General features: G+C 35.6%; 1 protein-coding gene across 12 annotated transcripts in view; it reads right to left on the bottom strand.

Annotated features, from left to right (window-relative positions):
* LOC126870022 (MAP kinase-activating death domain protein) overlaps positions 1-20,875 on the bottom strand; it is a 43,610-nt gene extending 22,735 nt beyond the window's left edge. For 8 of the 12 annotated variants that reach the window (XM_050627326.1, XM_050627331.1, XM_050627333.1 and 5 more), the window contains exons 1-23: positions 20,712-20,875; positions 15,255-15,477; positions 14,544-14,712; positions 14,187-14,352; positions 13,518-13,698; positions 13,189-13,346; positions 12,304-12,604; positions 11,419-11,748; positions 10,609-10,641; positions 10,127-10,239; positions 8,478-9,172; positions 7,775-8,013; positions 7,044-7,238; positions 3,576-3,917; positions 3,146-3,214; positions 2,837-3,037; positions 2,291-2,486; positions 2,075-2,164; positions 1,865-1,998; positions 1,609-1,767; positions 1,317-1,508; positions 1,152-1,227; positions 788-930 (exon numbers count right to left, since the gene is read on the bottom strand). In XM_050627326.1, the coding sequence (XP_050483283.1) occupies positions 788-930; positions 1,152-1,227; positions 1,317-1,508; positions 1,609-1,767; positions 1,865-1,998; positions 2,075-2,164; positions 2,291-2,486; positions 2,837-3,037; positions 3,146-3,214; positions 3,576-3,917; positions 7,044-7,238; positions 7,775-8,013; positions 8,478-9,172; positions 10,127-10,239; positions 10,609-10,641; positions 11,419-11,748; positions 12,304-12,604; positions 13,189-13,346; positions 13,518-13,698; positions 14,187-14,352; positions 14,544-14,712; positions 15,255-15,350 (4,278 nt within the window). In that variant the 5' untranslated portion in view covers positions 15,351-15,477; positions 20,712-20,875. Of the gene's footprint in view, positions 1-787; positions 931-1,151; positions 1,228-1,316; positions 1,509-1,608; positions 1,768-1,864; positions 1,999-2,074; positions 2,165-2,290; positions 2,487-2,836; positions 3,038-3,145; positions 3,215-3,575; positions 3,918-7,043; positions 7,239-7,774; positions 8,014-8,477; positions 9,173-10,126; positions 10,240-10,608; positions 10,642-11,418; positions 11,749-12,303; positions 12,605-13,188; positions 13,347-13,517; positions 13,699-14,186; positions 14,353-14,543; positions 14,713-15,254; positions 15,478-20,340; positions 20,575-20,711 lie in introns of all 12 variants that reach the window. The other 4 variants (XM_050627327.1, XM_050627329.1, XM_050627335.1 and 1 more) reach the window with 4 other exon arrangements.
* Between the last annotated feature and the right edge of the window lie 59 nt (positions 20,876-20,934).

Genomic DNA, 20,934 nt, shown 5'->3' with positions numbered 1-20,934 from the left:
CAATCGTCAAACGCAGTCGAGTTCAAACTTTCCGACTGTCCCCCGACCAGTATAAATAAACAAACGAAATGACGAGCGAGAAAGTTCAGCGATCGCAGCATAAGCGTACAGACGTATCAGACGTATATACGGAGTTTCTTGAGATAGCGCGTATTTATTTCGTAAGACTTATTATACCTGGACTTGTGCCTTGTGTCAAATCAATTTTATAGACAATATATATCTTTAATAAATTGCTGGCAAACAGTTAGTCTGTTATTCGTGATATCCGAAAAGATCAATCCTCTGCAACTTCAACAACTGTTTCGTCGTTGTTTAATCCTACAGAGCCTTTCGTTCACCTACGCTTTCAAACGTTTAATAATTTTGTGTCCTATGCCGTTTCAAATATGTATGAATTCTTTAAAGCCATCAATGCGTTTAACTTATAAATAAATTTAATACATTTGATTGATCTACGATCTTCTAAAATTCTTAATCAGGAGAAAAGGTATCATAAAAAAATAGAAACATTTTCCGTGAAATCAAATATCTTCTTTGTACACCTTTCTATATGGCTTGCAATAAAAAAGAAGAAAAAATATATGAAAAATCTAGAATATAAAATATTATACATGAAAGCGTACGAGGGAAACGAAACATTCTGTAAGAATAGTTTTGGTAAGCTTTATAGTTGTCGGGCTGTACACGTGAAATGTAAACAGAAAGTGAGACCATGTAGAGAAAAACACCTTTGCTACCTTCGTATGCCACGAGGTAACGTTCTGACGGAACTCGTTGCTTTTACCTCAGAGTCGAAGGACGTTAGCCTGCTGAGGAACTTTCCCTTTTTCGTGAACACATCGAAGAACGTGTCCGTCGTCGATTGGCTCCCTTCGTTGGCCGGTGGTGCGTGGCCGTGTGACATATCCAAATGAAGTTGAGACGTATCTTCAATCAAAGGATATTTATAGTGTTAGAATCAACTCAGACTTGGAATATTAATAAACTGTAATTTATAATGTAACATGGGATACATTAAAATTCACGTCGTTCTATATTTTTCTATTTGAAAAGATCCTAACGATGATTAAGTGAATCACTAATATATTTTAATTAGAATTTCTAAAATTTCAAGTCTTTTGAGTCCAATTTATCGTGTTCTATTTTACCTGACTTCGAAAATTCGGGCTGTACAGGAGACTGTGGAGACTTCAAATTTTCCCTGCTGCCAAATGGGCTAGATGCCTGGAGGAGTCGCAAAGAATCAGAAAGAATTGAATCATAAGATCGATAACACGAAGCAAGATAGATAATTTATAACGAGTGGTACATACTTGAGACATTAGTGAACTATCGAAACCACCCTCTGAAAGATCCTTACTCCAATAATGAGTGTGTGCAATCTCCAACAGCTGGAAGACTGACGCCATTCCACCTAAACCGAAGTTATTGTAAGTGTGTCCAAGACCGTGAGCCACTGCTTGAAGGCACTTTAGCATTCCCTTGTAAACTGGTTTCGAGATACACTGTTGATAGAAAGCGAAACGAAGAGAAGTTCATGAATGTTGAAATTGACATTATGACCATATATATACATCATGAAGGTTTTGTATAAATTACACTCACCACATCGTCGATATGATCGTCAGGACTAATCTTCTTATGAAGACCCTTATTCAGTTTCGTCACCACCAGATCTCGATAGCTCTCATCCTCCATTAGTTTCTTCAGCCTATTCAATTTTAGCCAACCAACGCCTTCGCCGGCTATCACCTGATTCACCACCTGATATGAATTCATAAAATGTCTCTCTTATAATTGAATCCTAATTCTAATCCTGCGTAGTATAGCAAAATAAATATTATCAAATGAAAAAACCTACATCCGTCAGGAAAGCTTGATTGTCACTATTTGTACTAGATCTCTCTGCATTCTGCATCCTCTGAATATCTTCCTGATTGGCTTTATTCGTCGAGTGTTTTATCAATGACGAGCGTTCGACCAATCCTGTCTTACCTAAATAAGACGAAACAATTTAAAGAGTCCGAAATTAATTTTCAATCAGTCGAGATTGAAAAAGGATAATAAATACTTTTAGGGAAAGGTCCGAGTAATGGTGTCTTCTTATCCGCCTTTTGGGACTGAGGGAAGCCGGTATTTCGACTAGAACTACTTTTACTACCTACAAGTGTAAAAAGAGAACTACACAAAATGAATTGAAAAGATTTATTTTATATATTTTTTATCTTTTGTATAACTTCTTGAATTGTATTTGTACAATAAATAAGAAAGAAGAGATTAAACGTACCAAACAGATCGCTAAACATGTTGCTCGTTTGCGTAGCGATGCCATTTAAATCACTACTAATATTGCTGAAAAAATCACGTCCGATTTCCCGGCGCCCTCCGCGGTTATCCGAAGCGACCAGTTGCGTGCTACTCGAATCTCTTCGTTGCAACATTCCCGGAGGCGATGGGGGTGAATGCTGCGTATCGCCAAGGCCCTAAATAATTTCATTTCGTAAAATTTCTTCTTTAGAATGTTGATTTTGAAAGACGGTTCTTTCACTTGAAATTAAACTGTTCAGTTCCCTTTAAAAGAAACTTTCTATTTTGAATATTCCTATTTAGCGTATATTCTCCGTATCCATAAACTTTTAAAGTTTGTTTCAAGTATTTGCGCTATTCTTATAAGATTTATTGGGAATTTCTTTGGAACTTTGAAGTGTCTTCACAGTTTCTTTAGAAACTTTTTGAAAGAGAGATCCTGATTAATCCAGTGAATGAATCAGTTTAAAAGATTTCCAAATTGAAAGAAATGAAGAAACGCGTCATTAATAATATTGCGGCGTACCTTGAGTAAACCTTTCTTCGCAGCAACCTCTTTGGCACTTTTCGTCAAGTCTCCAAAAGTGCTCTTGCTTACGTACGTTAAATCATCGAATGTATTTTTGCTGACTCCAGCCGCGGTTTTACTAGCTTCCAAAGCGCTCTTCGAAGCTTCTTGAACAGATTTTGTTGCCTCCCCCATGGCTTTCTTCGTCTGTTGCGTCAACTGTTTAATATTTAAACGAAAAATTAAATATTTTCTATTCAATTTAAGTATTATAATTATATGGCTTAATTTAAATATTATAATTAATGTTTTGAGATAAAGACTCACTTGTTCCAATGGCGCGAAGAGACTATCTTCACCGGCCTCTGTAATCTTCTCCTTCGCCTGATGTTTCAACTATAAAACAAAAAGAAAAAAGCTGCAATTGTATATAGAAAAAGGTTATGGGAAGTTTTCAAGGAAAATAAACTATAAGGTAATTGTACTGTAATTAATATCAAAAGTATTTGGGGCTGGTATGATTATTATCGGAAGAATCTTAAATAAAGGTATAGGTAATGATGAGGATAGCAATAATAACCTGAAAAGTCCTAAGTTTTCCGTATAAATCATTAACCATTCTGTTAGAATTTTAAACCATCATGGACATTATTAAAATTTAAAAAGCATTAAACGTGATCGTTCTTCAATCAAATTCTATCACATCTAAAATCCCATGATTTCCGAATATTCACAATATTCAAAGTCACAAAGATACCTTATCCATCTGAGCAAGAATTCCATCCTGGCTGCTCTGTCTCTTAGTTTCACGGACCAAATCCTTCGCCTGGCTCGCTATTTGTTCTAACAACGATCCTTGAGAACCTTGTCTTAACACACCATTTCCAGTCACACTGGAAGCTTGTCTTGGTAAACCTTCGGCCTGCTTCTGTCCACTAGTACTCACAGATAATTGTCGAGAAACCATCGACGATTCACTTTCGTTGCTACTGTTACTACTCGTCTGTCGGGAAAATGGTCCTGCTCCAAAGCTCGACGTCCTTGCTAAAACGTTACCCACACTTGGGTGACGCTGCAGACTTGCCGCACTTGGTTGAATCTTTGAAATAACACGAATAATGGATAACATTAATTATCGTAAGCTATTTTGAGGATTTATCGAATATTTTTGAAGAAGACGCTTGTTCTTGGAGAAAGATCCTTTTGGGAAGAAAGGCCGAACAGTTTTCAACTTTACATACACATACATTTAAATATCGAAAGACGAAATAGAGGAAGAATTCCTTCTTTAATTTAAGGCAGAATTTCTGTAGATTTGTTAACTTTTGACTCAATCGTTAGATATGATGATGGTTAATTTTTTGGAAATTTCAATAGATAGAATATTATACAAGTTCTACCCTTTGCCGTATAATATCGAATTTATATATATGTCGGGTTATGGTTAAAATTTTGGGCGCGTAACAACTCTTCACTCGAATCAGCCATTGTTTTACAAAGCAGAGATTATATTTACACGTATATACACGACTACTACAAAGTTTAACGAATATTAGAGTTTAACGAATAATAAGTTTAACGAATAATAAATTTAGTGAATAATAAGTTGAACGAATAATAAGTTTAACAAATAATAAGTCTAATGAATAATAAGTTTAGCGAATAATAAGTTTAGTGAATAATAAGTTGAACGAATAATAAGTTTAACAAATAATAAGTCTAATGAATAATAAGTTTAACGAATAGTAAGTTTAATGAATAGTATGTTTTACAAATAATAAGTTTAATGAACGCTATTAACAATGTTCTTGGGTTCAAACGAATCCAGGGTCAACGGGATAACTCTTTACTAAGCGTAGACTAGTTTTAGGCGCAAAATACGATTGTTGAAATGCTCGATGTGTCACTCTCCAAGGCAATCGCACGAATGCCAGCCTCCTGGAAATTTTCCTATCTGTTCCTATCAGCATTTGTTTTCCATGAATGACAACAATTACTTAACTGCAGCTATGATAAAATCTAGAGTATTAGAGGATGTTCCCAAAATTTCCAAGGAAAGGCTTCGGCTTTCCTTTCATCTGCGACATATATTTATGTAATATCGAATAACATCGAAAGACAGATAAAGATCGTTATGTAAAAAGGTTTCGATCCAAAAGACGAGAAATAAGATATATAAGAGAGGAAAGTAAATATAAATACACAGAGTAACGTAAGTGAAGAAAAAGGCGATACTACATACATATGTACATGAAGAATGAAGTTTAAATAAAATATTTTCAAATGAGACATTTATAATATTACATATTAAAATACTTATTTGATAGTAAAAGTATGGAATGTTGAAAGCTACATGTATCGCTGTAAAATTCAAAAAGACGTTCTTTATCGACGTCTGAGATATTGATCAATCCTTCGACGGTGGAGGCTGGATCAATTCTAACAAATGCAGATATTTTACGTTCCTTACTTTCTATACTGTACACTGACGTGTCATTATTCTATAGCGCCACGCGAGCAGGACAAATTCAAATCCTGTTGTTGTTTTGTTTCGGAGTATCATGACCATTAGGTCACAGGTATTGCAAGGAGTAATGAACTCCGAGCAAAACAATGTCGCCGCTACGTTCAACCGTCAAACGCAGTCGAGTTCAAACTTTCCGACTATCCCCTGACGAGTATAAATAAACAAACGAAATGACGAACGAGGAAGTTCAGCGATCGCAGTATAAGCGTACAAACGCATCAGACGTATATACGGAGTTTCTTGAGACTGCGCGTATTTATTTCGCGAAAGTTATTATATCTGGACTTGTGTTTTGTGTCGAATTAATATCTTAAGTAAATTGCTCACAAACAGTAATCTGTATTTCGTGATATCTGATAAGATCAATCCTCTACAATTCTATAAAACTGCGCGAACAATTTTATCATTATATGCAGATAGAAATTCTTCTCGTTTGACGCGATAATAATCAAGTGTTTGCCAGGCGACAGTTAAATAGAGAAAGCAGTCAGTCGTCTTTAAAATTTCCTAGAAAACAGGCGTGTGGAGACGATTATTCATACAATATTCTCTGTTGTATACATATAATTGGATAGTGGCATTCTGAGGTGATGTTATAAATAAAAAAAAGGTGATTAAGCAAAGATGACACAACTCTTTGTAGTCTGACTTAACTTGTTATTAAATTATAAGGCAAAGGGTTAAAATAAGTTGAGACCGATTGATCTGGAAGGATAATTGATGCTTTGGTTTATATTACATACAGCTTTGATGAAATGTCATAGATGTTGTTAACTTCAATTTTGTGACATTATAATTTTTGGGAGTGAAAAAAATACCATGCATTTGACCTAATTTATTCGTAAAATATTGATACGATAATAAACATATGAATGAACTACATTGGGACAGTTTTATCAATGAAACGTTTTGTAGATCACATACAAATAATACATACAAGTCTTTTTAATACCAAAAGGATTTAAAAAATGCTTTAAATGAATCTTAGGAGAGAAATATAAGAAAGAAGAAGAAATTTCCACTACGGAAGTAAAAACCAAATAAGTGGAAAGAAAAAGGTGTTTGAATGATGAAATTCTGAAAGAAAACACTAGAGAAACGTAGAAGAATAAGGAAAATCAATACTATAGAATTGCATAAAGAATCAACAGATATCGGAAAATAGAAAACATTAGAGATAGAGGAAATCTATATTATAAGATTCCAAGAAAAAACACATTAAAAGGCTTCAAAAAATAAGACAGATCTATACTTTGAAATTTTAAAAGAAATCGCTAAAAAAGCATCGAGAGGCAAAATAAATCTATACCATATAAAATTCAATGAAAAACTCCTAAAGAAGTTTCAAAAACTTTAAATATATTCATACCTCATACTTAGAACAAACATTGACAAGTGAAAAATTATCCAAAGGAAAAGAAATTATTTGAGCGATATCGAACATCGAACGATAAATGAAAGTGAAAATGAAATGAAAGGGAGTCTTTGTAACTCGTTTATATAACTCGATAAGGAAATGTCAAACGGCCATGAAAAAGGGGGTTTTCCATGCTGAACACATCGAGTGGAAAATCTGCTGCTTTTCGATGATATACCGCATGCAAAGTTCAAAACAACATCAAAACAAACAAAAATCGATAGAAAGTAGTCGACAGATGTTACACCAGTCAATAGACCACCAATGAAGGATGAACTCACAGGAACGACATATCTACTGACGCGAGAAGTCCTGTGGGATGTGGCAGGACGTTCGGTGTCGCCGATGCTCGGAGTCGCTAAAGAACGCCCCTTCCCTACTCCAAACTGTCCTACTGAACTTTGTGCGCTCAGGATTGTGCGTGGTGTTATCGTGGACGCTGAGTCTGACTCAAAGCTACCACCCTCCTCTTTATCCTATGATTAAGCACTTTGTTAGGACGTCGAGCGTAATGAGGATACTTTTATTTTGTCGATAGTTTAGCAGTTTTTTAAGAGTTGCTTCGTGTTGGAGATTGATACGGGATGTTCTATGTATAATGAGATTCGTATAGATAGAATGATACGAAAGAAGAATTAAAAATTGTAGGAGAAAGATAAGATTTCAGGTTCCCTCTTTTGAATAAAAAGATTGAAGATTTTGGAATAAAGATACAATTTTTAACTCTTCTTTTTCTTATTACTCCGTAGCAAGGATAAATTTAGAAAATAATTTTGGAATGATCCTAAGCAGAAAATTACGTATGCCAGCGACCAAAGTTTCATTTGAGAATGAAGGACCATTATGTGTGAAGTAAAAGTCAGAAATTTAAAGAAAGAAATTAATCTAGGATTCTGCTACTCTGGTAAATTCTGTTGGAAAGAAAATTACTATTGATAAGTGTAGCATTAGTTGCAAATTAATAACAAAAGTAAGCAGAATTAAGTACATATATATTTTTAAAAATACTCACATTGGTTGACTGTGAACCTTCTTGAACTTTGGGGTTTAACTCGAACTCAGAGTCCCTGTTGAAACTAGGACTGCTTAGGTCACTGTGACTGGAGGAAGTGCTCAAAGGACTTTCTGGCCTCACTGTCGATTCTTCGTCCACTCCAGGATATCGCAATGAACTGGGTGGATCGTAAACGTTCTTTGGGTCCACGGACAGGGACATTGGTTGAGGCTGCGCCGCGTGTGAACAATTGTAACCTGTAAAACAAATTATATCCGATTAAGAAATAGAATTATTAATGAATTAAATTAAGATTCATTCTAGATTCTCCTATGATTCCATCATTAGAAAATTTCAGATAAGAGTATACAATCCTAATTGACGTTACATTTTTTCCTATTTAAATATGATGCTTCTTAAACATCACAGCTTTTACCAACACTCGTTTACTTCCATCTCTAACAATTTCAGTATACCAATTCTGTCAAACACAAACGATTCATAAAATCGTATTTAATTGCAGATATTGTGTAAATTCATGTGTTTGTGGACACAATCAAAGAAATGGAGAATCGAAACTCATCTCACATGACTGAGATTTAGCTACGTAACTCTAATTCCTAAATACTATAACAATCATTTTCTACATTAACACTGCGTTTGATTACATTTACACTGCACATTAAGTTAAAAAATTTATTTGTTAATTACGGCTACTCACTTGGAGACAAGTCGGACGACACCATCTCGGATACAAAATCGCTCAGCGACGAATAAGAGGAACTCGTACTCTCAGCACCTTCCGAGTCAGACCCGCTTTCGTCAGTCGGTTGACTCTCGTGTTCCTTCATTGCCTTCAAAGCGTTCGCCAACGAGCTACCGTTGTCCCAAACAGGGAAATAAATAGGTTCTAAATTCGAGGCGTACCACTTTGGCTTGTCTCCGATTTGAGCTGGGTCAAACACCCCTGTTTGCACTCTCAAGAACGCCACGTTGCTCGGAGTGAGCGACCATTCAGCCAAAAATTCCACCGCCTGAGTTCTAGCGAACTTATTCAAGAAATGACTGGTCCGTGGCCTTGATCGGAGAAAAGAATTGATCTGAAAGGCGACTACAGGCCTCGGATATAGCCTGAGTGTCCTCGTATGCTCGGTGAAGTTCGCCAGAAGGTTCTGAGAGTTGAAGAAACGCACCATGGCCACTCTCGTAGCCACGTCTACAGAGTCCACGTCGTTTCCATAAATGAATGGGTTGAAAGATTGCATGGTTTGGGAAGAGAATGGTTTTTGAGGTGACGAAGAACCCGCCGACTGAGATATGGAGGAGCGACGATGACCGGAAGCCGCGCTGGCTCCTGGAGAACTCGCTGGACTCGGATGATGGTCGACGCTAGGTCTGTGCTTCATTGACGACACACTGTGAACAATTGGTTTAATTGTAACAAGAGTTAGTTGCTTTGGTAGCGTTGGTATTAGCTGACTGCGAATGTTCATGCAAATTCATATTTTTATGAATGCAATTGAAGAAATGGCACTTAAGCAGAACTTTGCCTCACTCTGCTAGATATTGTCATGGTGATCAGAATACTTTGAATATTCTGTTTCTGTCTATTATGAATTCCGCGTGTTTTTTTCAATTTTAAATTTTCTATCAATTTTCTTATAATTGTCTGGTTATTGGTCTCTAAACCTTCTCTTATTTAAATTCAATCCTACTATTTTTATTCGTATTGATTTTATCGCATTCGATATTCAGTTGTGAAACATTCTCTTTTATTCTGCGAGGTAAAAGAATAGTACAAAGTAAAAATTCAATCAGCAGTAAACGCATTAACGCGCTTCGTATTCACGAAGGTATAAAAGAAAGTTGAAATTGATATTGAAATAAGAGTAAGGTGGATGAAAGCTTAAACTAAAAGCATAGAAAAGGTAAATCGAAAAGAATAAAGATTGGAACGAATAAAAATAGAGATGAAATAAAGAAGGGATAAGAGGCAGCAGAAACAAACATAAGAACGGAAAGGAATAAAATGTTTAACTAGAACAAACTAAACATTTCTTATCTACAGATTTTACGTTATTAATTACAAAAACATTCATTGAACAAGTTGGAGTTTTCTTTAAAAATCATGACGCTATGATAAACCAATGGACGATAAAAATTCATCAAAAAATATATTGAAACTTTTTGAACAACCTACCATATATATAACTATAGAAAAATTACGAACAACCATTGAATTTAACCTACTGGATTGGTACCCATAAAATATCATTGTCTTCATTATAACAACACTCACCATAAAATACAAAATATGGTTCGAGGGTTGCAAAAATTAAAGAAACTAATAGGATTAATAAAATTGCCAACCTTAAAGTGGACAAATGAGAAGTTAGGCTCTCCCTTCTACTTGGAGCTTGCAGAGAAGTCCTCGGAGAAGTGTCTTGCGAAAGTGTTTGCGGAACTGACATACTAGCCATTGCCTAGAAAAAGAAATACAATCCAATAAGAAAAACGCAGAATAATAATACAATTTTCTAGGTATCTTCCTATGAAGAGCTCGCGTTTGAGAATTTGTCATATTGTTTAAGCAACTACGTCTACTCCGTCTATTCTATAACTATGCTACACTTCCTAGATCGTAGTCTCTAAAAAGCTTCCGGTTCCTTCCCTCGAAAAGGAAATAACACGTGCTCTGTATCCTCTAAGGACGAATAATCAAATAAAAAAATAAAATCTACATGTCGTAGGTATATGAGGCAAAATTAGTCCATGCCGCTAACTACAACACAAGGAATGTATCACCTATATATTTATGGTTCATGCAAAGAGTGGATAAATGAAATATTTACACCAGAGCCGGTTTGGTCCATCAGTTGCATTGCCTGCGGAACCGATTAAACGAGGAATGATTAAATCAACGTGTTTCATTGTCAATATTGTTGTCTACCGTAGAGAGATATACTAGAGTATATTTCGTCTCTTTTTCTAATTTTGTCATATTAACTCCTTCGCAGCTTTTGATACGATATTACACTTTAACATTAAAGTCACAGTAATAGCCTTATCTATTATAAGTTACATATTTGTTACTTAATTTGAATTGTTATATATTATGAATATATCACGTACATTATATAATAATACAATATTATTGTCATCCATGGTTCAAACATTTCATTTACGTATATAAATAAGAATTGTGCATGAAATTTTCAATGATTTAAACGCAGTGCTGCAGAAATATCTGAAAATTCTCCAATAATAATCAGCTTCACGATTTTTTAATTCTTAATTCATCGATTCGTAAAATTTGCAGTGTATAGAATTTTCCTACGTACTTTATCGTTTATACATACGTACAAATGCATGCGCATAAACATATAATAATAATAATAATGAGTATACATATTGTACGATTGTACTAACTTATGTAATGTAATTGCGGTCGCTAATGACCCATATTAGTCGATGCGACAATAAATAATAAATTTTCCTATATGGAAACCTACAAAAAAGAATCTCGGAGTTTATTTGCAATTAACTTTGGAATTATTTAATTCTTAATTTTTTTAATTCTTCAGTCTTCTTTTTTCCTAATCTTTTATTCGCTAGGCTGCGAAAGGGTTAATCTTAATCGTGATAAATGTCTATTTATTTACCTGTTTCAAGTGGTTCTTTAGTACGGTGCCTTCTGGTTCGGGTAATGGGGGCAATTGATCACCCAGACCAGTAGGTGCGTTTATTTTATTGCTGTCTAGATCCACTAGCCAAATGTCATCGGGCATTTTAAAGTTCGTTTTGAACAATAAAAAAGTAGCGGGTATTCCGATAACAAATGGTGTAGGTGCAAGCAACAACTGTTCCGCGCAGCTCATGCACGTGGGTAACAATGGTATCGCGGGGAACATATACTCCAGAGGATAAATCATCGTTACGAACGCCATTACGGACATCGACAGGGCATTGTAGTCGCGGGATTGCAACACGATCTGTAAACAAATATAATTTATTCATCGATTAATTCCATTTCCTCTGTTATCTTTGTTCGCAATATTATCAGAAAAGTAAGAGAGCGAAACTGAGAAATTTAAAAAAATTGAGAACTACTATGAATCGACCAAGCATACGGAATCGAAGTAGTCTTTATAATAGTATATTGTTTTTATCTTATCGTGGAAGATTAACTTTGAAACAATCGTTAGAGAAAGAATGAATGGAAACAAGGAACGAGGCATAAGAATTAAATTCTCTAATTGTTCTTAGCAACGTAGTAAGAATCTTCAGTTTAAAGTATCGGGTTATCGAAGATATAATTAGAAAAATCAATCTTATCCTAAATTTGAATGAACAGAAACGAAAATCCTAAACAGGCTGAAGATGTTTTACAAAAGTTCAAATCTTATAAATTACACTAAATATATTGATCAATACCTAACAAAGAATTCGTCAAAAATAAAAGATACGCTTGGAAAATTTTTTCTCTAAAGAAAAGATCACTTTCAAGAGAAAATAATTGTGATTTAGATGGTGAATAGAAAAATTACCTTGTGCTCCAAGAGAATCAACGTGAGGACCTTCAAGCATATGTCAACGCCAAGAAGTTCCAGGGGTAGATGCAGAGGGAAATCAACGAGAGAAAATCTAGTGTGGTCTGGGAGTGCAAAACAGAGTGGTGGCTGCATACTTTGCGACACGATCTCGACCTCGACGCGTGTCTTTTCCGGAACAGGTACAGGGCTGCTTAACAATCGCAATATCCACGTCTCGATCTCTCGGACATCGTGTAGCACTATCGATGGTGTTCCTTCCAGTGTTTGTCCCGTTAAAACGCTCCACACGGTGTCTCTGTTAAAAATCGGCAGACAATTTCTCTTTTTAAGAAACTCGTTCTTCGTTTATTTATTTATATCTGAATTGAGTGTTTAAAAACAACTGGAAGCTGCGTTAATCACCGCATTAAGATTTGGAATATAATACAGTGCAATACGTATAATACCATAATATAAAAATATGTATCGTATCTAGAACAATAGTTCTGAGACAAAAGTTGCTTGAAGCGAAGACTCCCGAGCGAGGAACAAATCAAAATAACTAAACAGGGTAGAACTCTTTAACTCAGGGTTAAACTCTTAACATACTTTTGTATCTCCTGCTCAAACATTCGTTACAAGGAATATCATCATTTTCACTGACAGTCATTAAAAAATATTTGTACCGTAATCCCTACATTTATAGTAATACGCAATCGACAGACAAAAATAGAAACTATCGTTAACACGACCGACGCGATAGGAAATGAAGTAGGAGAGAAACAATGATGCAGAGGCACGTACAAACAGCATGCGAAGTGAGATTTGAATATTCATAAGGAAGAATTAGCGAGTGAACGCAAGAGGATGTAAGTTTGCTGTTTTAAGGATTATCCTTACCTGTTGGTCTGCCGGGAAGCACCGACTTTCTGCGGCGAGGAACTCTCGTTACACGCATCGATGATCTTCTTCAAAATGAAAAGGCATTCCCGGAACATCGAAAAGAACGGATGATGGGAAATGATACATAACGACGTCAGCGAATGATTTCGTATCCTCTGGAAGTAAAATCATGAAATAAAGATATAGAAAATAAGAACAATTATTATTATATATTATTATATATTATTATTATTATATAAATGTTACTTATATATCATTATTATATATTACCATACATACGTTAGTTATGTATTAGGTAAATGATACAACATTTTTTACCAGTTTACCTGTCGTCTGCGTGAAGCTCGTGGAGACGGTGAATGGCTTCCTCCACTTTCACTATCTCCACTCGGTGCAGTGATACCTAATCTCGGTGCACTCGGTATATGCGAAGTGTCAGAGTCCCTTCTGCTGCTCGGGCAATCTTTTTCTGAGTCGCTAGGGCCCACTGCACTGCTCCTATAGTCGCTATAAAGAACAGCTAGAGATACAGTCTTATAATTGGGAAAAATATTCTCTTTAACTAATCAATACAACCAGCGTAAACGAAAATAGTAAAAATATCCGATTAAAAATGTCGCAGGAATATTCCTAAAAGAATTCTTTTCTATTTCATTGATATTTCCTAAGCTTCCACTTTTTTTTCTAATCTGACTATAGGTAATAGCTGAATCTCGATTTTCAGTCTTAGGAGATTCAACGTTTGGTAATGCGTTTAAATGTTTAAATGTTCGTATAATATACATAGCTGCTAATAACGATTACGTAATTATGGATCTGAATTATAACTTTACTAATGAGTCTGATATTTCACCTGACCTTTCAAGTCGATATCTCGCAAATGAGAGAAAACGAATGGCGTGAATTTTTCGTTGTTCGGACAAGTGTTGGTAACTGGCAGAATGGCTGTAGTTTTCGGTAGTAAGATTATGATAAAATGATGTGTTATATTTCACCTAGAAAAGGCAGAATCCGTGCTCTTTTCCATGCTTTTCCTCCAACTCTCCCTTCGAAACGTCGTATTGTACTTGTCCCTTTTCATCGACACTCCACTCCCGACCGCAACTCCCGCCCTTTCTATTGGTCGATAAAAATTCACGCAGATACCATAGCGAGTTCTCCCTAAAATAATATCGAATAAATACAGTTAAAATACGATATAAATATCAGGAAAGCAAGCATTTTACGAATTATATTTATTTGATTCTAATCGCAACCCCCCTGCGTTTACTTTGATCTCTCAAAGCTCCTGATGTCAAAGTTAATTCTTCGAAAGATTATTTCGAGAAACGCAAAGAGAGATAATTGAGTACCGGAGTCTTTGTCCGTGAGGGTGAAAGTGAAGGATGTGGCTTCTCGTAAGGCTGTGCGTTTTGGGCCCACGCTGGTGCAACCCTCGGGTTGACAGAAATAAACCATGTCCAGCGGCAATGGAAAATCTTTGTGATCTTCCACTGGATATCGTCGCAGCAACTCTGGAACCTAAATAATCATAATACATTCATGAACTTTCTAATTAATAAAATTCTGCGCCATCTATATGCTTAAGACAATTGTATCTTCTAAATCATCTCTTTTCGCCACTGTCCACTTTCTGTTAATATACAAATATTTCTCTTTCTTATTTGAAATTCCTTTTTTCACATCCTCGCATCGCCCTTTTTATCGCTGGTGTTCTCCCTTTGATATCTTTACGCTTCCTCCTTTTATCGCTAAAATTTCCTCCTTTGTACACTTACATCGTCTTCTTTCTATTACCAGAATAGTATTCCTTCATCACCTACGCGCCACTTCTTTTTATTGTGAAAATTTCTCTTTTATTCGTGTTAAATTCCTTCGTTCATCTTTCTGCTGTAATTCAAATTTCTTGATATCTTCTTGTTATCCGCTGTTCCTTGAAATTCTCTCTTTCCGCAAGCTTGTTAAAATTTGTCTCCACAATCTCCTGCGATAGGATCGCTTTCCCCGATGCTTAATGATAAATAATCTTCATAGTTATTACTCGTTTAATGAAAAATATGTACCTGCACAGGCTGGCGGGAGACTGAGGGTAGTCTGGCCCCCACAATGGCGAGATAATCCACCAAGCGGGGGCACAAGTGCTTCTTCTGTATATCCATCGCTGTAATTTACAGCTCTGTCACCGTTCTGTGCAATGTGTACGGATCATCTGAGCCATCGGCCTTTCGTCACGATCGCCTCCTGATCGGTTCATGGCTATATCATTCTTCTCTTAATCTTCCATATCTGAAAACACACGCGAATCAATAGCTATCGTGGAATTATATGTCCTCTGAAAATGGAGTTCTATTTAATTTGTCCTTCTACGCTAGATCGCCTTGACGTCCTGCCCGCTACTTCGCCTTTTAATTAATTTCATCGATTTTAACACTAGAGCTGACGCACCAGTCAAGATAATCGACATTAAAATCATGTTTTCATAATTAGTAAAAATATCCAACTGTTACTATAATTTTAATCTACTGTTATTTAACTTACTACTACTATTATTATTATTATTTAGGTACCTGGCAAAGATCAATGGTTCTAGTGTGAAAGAATTTCTCTAAAAATTTTTCTAACAGTCTCGATTTGAAGGAAATTTTTCAAGTCTGTATTACAGCATTTTTGTATTAATGGACATTTTTATATTTAGGAAATTTCTATCCTCCAGAATTCTTTTATCCGACCAATTTCTATTCCGATCATTTAATTTTACTATCAGGGACATTTTTATCTATGAAATTTCTGTGCCAGAAATTTCTATTCGTAGCAACTTCTATCTTCGACGAACTTCTGTTCGCTGAAGTTCCCATTGACCAAACTTTTCTTCGCTGAGATTTGCATCGTACCAAATTTCTATCGCGGAAATTTCCATTCGTCAAATTTCTATCATAAAAGTTCCACTCAATTTTTGGAAATTCATGCTTCAAAAAAATGTCTACTACAGTTCCTATTTGATAATAACTGTATGGATACGATAACTTCTAGAACAATTCCTATTATTCCTATTACACTTTATAACGACGAGGGATTTTAAATGCGACGTAAAATGTTTCCAACCTAATTTAGAATTAGATGCACGCAATAAATAGAAAGGACGGATTGTACCATGGAAGATAGTATTGCCTCGACTACTAATTGATAGTACGATCTAATAGTACGTGAAACAATATTTGGAGCACGAGGCTCATTGATTTCTTGAGCCTCGTGACCCATATTGGGTTAACAAGAATCACAAAAACGCTTGAGCACTGTGCAAGGTTTAAGCCGAGCATAGCCTCTCTGAAGCAATATTTAGGTGAAGATCCCTTAAAAAGGTTCGAGCTTCTAGGTGACATTAACATTGACAAGATTTCCACGTCCCTGAATTTTCTTTAACTTAATCATGGTCTATTACAAAACCATTAAAAACCATTAAACAAAACAGTTCGAGAAACGAAATTTCTCTTAACGTTTAAATAATTATTCTTACGACATCAAATAATAACTGCGAATTGAAAATTCCTACAGTCCGTAAAATTATTAAAAGCGTATGAATCAAAGAAAAGAAAATAACGAAACATTTGTGTTTATACCAAAATTATTATTATTGTACCGTATAATTGATAAATAACAACAACAATGAAGAACGATACCGTGACTCAGAATTTGCATAACTTAAAAATAGGAATTTCGTTTTAAGAACAGGATAATTCACAATCGATATATCCCTCCTTAAAGAATCGCACGAGCTTGCGCGGAATAATATCCTCGAGTAGACGCCAAAAATATTTTCGCGTCTTTTCCGTCTTTCTGACCTACTTTTCCCATTTAATTTCGCGGTTTGGACTCTCGCAAGTTTCTCTACTAGTCGTGAGGAAAGGATAATGCGTTCGGAACAACACTTTCCGCTACAGAACGTCCCGTTTCCGGTCCGTTCCGTCACCTCGAGCGATATAAATTGCAATACGAGATATCAGAGTGTCGGTACTATGCTTGAAAATTTACACGTACAGCTTGGACATTTCAACAAAAATTCGAGATAGGAAGACTCGGAGAAATTATATTACAAGAACTGATAAGAAATATTTGATGTGTACAATTGTAGGAAAATGTGGAAATCGTGCTTACTGAATCGTCGAAAATTATCGAAAATTGTCAGCGCGATTCATCGATTTATCCTCGTTAGAATAAAGCTACAAAATTCCAACAATCTGTCGAGTAATTGCGTTAGATTCGTCTGTATCGATCGGGGGGCAATCAATGAGTCGATTTAGCAATCCTTGACTCGTTTCTCGAGCACTTTCATTTATTTTCCTCTGCATTCTTTTAAGTTATTTTAGAAATTTCAACGTTACATTTTGCAGACAACTGATAGACAAAGAATAAATCAAACAAACATGTTGATCTGTTCCATACCATCGATTATTGCCAATATCCTTCGTTTCTCTTCTACTGTTAATTATTTCTCTGTATAACTGGATTTTCGTTTATCTTATTCTATCTTTTTCTTAGACTGTTTCGAACTAAGAATCCTACCTTTTCAGATAATTAATAAGCAAGGATAAATATATTATGAATCATTCCACTAAAATTCGAGGAAAAGAGTTTTTAATCAAAAGTGATTTTACATGTGAGTTGTAGGAATTTGTATATATATATATATAGTAAATATAATTGAATAGAAATAAAAGAGAAGCGAACAAGAGGAAATCGTTCCAAGCGAATAGACCAGTTCACTTCTTCAATGGACGAATCCACGTTTCCACGTTCGTTCAATTATTTCAAATCAACGTTTCAATACGAATCAAACTACGAAGCATTTTTTCTAACGCAATTCACCAGTTTATAAACTTGTCAGCATAGAAATACACAAAAATGTAACAAACAATACATATGACCGAATATGATCGAAGATCATAATGCTTCATCCCTTTATGTTTTCACCCTTTCCAAGAATTCCCAGCTAATATACCACTGTGATCAAACGAAACGCGTTTTAGCTCACAAATCGACACCTACGACAGCAATTAGACTTCACTCAATCCAGTGATAGTAAAATCTTGATCAAAAGCCCATCGAACTATGCTTAACATGGAAATCACCCAAGAAATTCTTAAAATCGACTTGCAAAATCAAAGTACACGTAGCAGCATAGTTCACATACGTAATTCAAGCTTTACTCAAATGTTTGTATACAGGTTGACGCTAAAATAAGTGGTCTCGCATTGGTAACGTATTTCACTCTGTCTAAATATGAAAAATGGTCTTATAAATATACATTTGTGATAATACTGGGTAAAAATACGTCGAAACTCCTCAGAAGTCGGATTATTATCGCTTGTAAAAAATATTTCAAACGTCAATAATTTCGTTGCAGAAGAAAATAATTTTCAGGAATTTTCAAGGAGACAAGCATTTTTTGATGTGTTACATATACGTTTATATATACAGGGTGGTTGGTAACTGGTGGTACAAGCGGAAAGGGGGTGATTCCACGCGAAAAAAGAAGTCGAAAATATAGAATAAAAATTTGTCGTTTGAGGCTTTGTTTTTGAGAAAATCGACTTTGAATTTTCGCTCGATACGCGTGCACTCGCTGTAGATCGTTGTCTCGATGGAAAAATTTAAAAAAACAAAAAATTAAAAAAAGAAATTTTTATTCTACTTCGCGTAGACTTCTTTTTTCGCGTGGAATCACCCCCTTTCCGTTTGTGCCACCAGTTACCAACCACCCTGTATATATAATGTTTTATTTTTAGGAAAAATAAGACACCAAAGTGGTATCATTTGTTTCATTGTTACTCTGCATACGTAATTTCCATTTTGCAAAATGTTATTCAGATAGGAACGTTTCCAATAAATTGGAATATTTCGTTGGACCGAGGAATTTTTCAAGATATTTATATATCAAACTTGTCAATTTTGTAAGATCAATTTTTCGATACGTCGATTTGCATCGATTTGCAAAACGAACACGTAGTACAGTTCCAGGTAACAGAAGCTTTACAACGTTCTCATACAATCTCATATGCATAATTCTCGGCTCGTATCTCCTCATTGCAACAAATTTTTTCAAAAGCTTATTAGAACGTAGGATAAAAATCTCTCATCGTCGAATATCATCATCGAACAACGATTCAAACGAACGCGTCGTACGCAGTCGAGGAATGCAACGTTCCTAACATTTCGTATCGTTAAAATTCAGCAAGTTTGATAATACGATACATACGACCGTACCTGTTTCATTATTAAAAATTCAGAAACTTAATAAATTTAGAATGGCAAAATTGAAACGGATTTAATAAACGCGTGGTTGCAATGCCAGCGGTAAACGACGCTGTATAAATCCAGCAGCTTTGCGTTTCCAATATTTTCCAACTTGTTCAACGATATACCATTAATTTACTAAATCCTGATGTATATAACAATCGAAATTATGCAACGTCGTTGGTGAGAAAAAGTAAATGACATCGTTTAGGTGGCGTGTAAACCTCGTTCACATTAGTCGTTTTACCTGAATTCAAGTTACTTGGTAGTTTCAATGCTTTATCAGTATGAACATATTTGGTTGGCTTAAGATATCTTTCTCATTAATCAAATCACTTGCCAAATGAAATCATTGGAATTCGAATAAGTTGGTTAAAAGGCACCAAGCGCAAAAATACGGAGCAACATGTTTCAAATCAGGTAGATAATAATAATAACACTGTGGAAAAATTTACAGCGATAAGACGGTTTTGAACCGCCAATTCTTGATTCTTAATTAATAATTGCTAAATTCAAATCATTCGTCGTCCGCGTTCGAGCGAAAAACTATCGCCACAATATCAAACATATAAATTTTGACGAGTACACGCATCTTAATCTTCATGCAGTGGCTACGAAAAGTATCGACACACCGTTGTATGTGTTATAGCGCTTACATAGTAATTAATTACGTAGATCCAACTATACTGAATTTCCTATCATTTGATAGTACTGCGTCACTTTTACGTATTTATGGGAAATTTGAAGATGCAAAAATGCATAGAATGCGTCGTAGCGAGAATGTAACGTGCAAAGATATATAAAATAAACAAAATATAGTAATCGTTGTAACGTTTAGTACATAGAAAGATCACCTACCTAGAGTCCACATTTTTTAACCATCTCCACAAAAAGTATGAATTTGCATAAATATCGTCGTCGGGATAAAAATTCGATATTATGAAAACGGAATATAAAAGCTGATAAGAAAAACGCTTCTTGTAGCCACCGTATACTTCAATCCTTAGAACGACAGTCGATCGGAACACGCATTCACTTCCATAGCTTAACTTTGGCCAATTTCAACAAGGTTTCGAGCCAGTTGCACGCGACCTAAACGACGTCACTCGTTATATTACATTAGCGACACTATATAATCGATAGTTCTACATTTCGATGTAATAAGTTAACGACGTATTGTCGAGAAAGTTGAAAAATATTGGAAACGTATAGCTGCTTGGTGAACTTACGTGTCGTTTAGAACGAGGATCCCGGTGGAAAATCGTCGCTTTTCGTGCACGAGGCCGCACACCGTATCGCCTCACTGGCGATACTACACTGGCGATCGTTCACGACGAGGCTACTAGGCAGGCGTGCGACCAGGGGCGGCACTTGCGTCGGGAAAGGGACACGGAGTTGTCCTCAACTGCCGATGTCTGTCCGGAACCGACCATTTTTCCGGCTTTTAATTGC

The sequence above is a fragment of the Bombus huntii genome, chromosome 10 (genome assembly GCF_024542735.1).
Source record: "Bombus huntii isolate Logan2020A chromosome 10, iyBomHunt1.1, whole genome shotgun sequence".
Lineage (NCBI taxonomy): Eukaryota > Metazoa > Arthropoda > Insecta > Hymenoptera > Apidae > Bombus > Bombus huntii.
The sequence above is the reverse complement of the archived record's forward strand: the minus strand, read 5'-3'. Positions and strand labels throughout refer to the sequence as shown.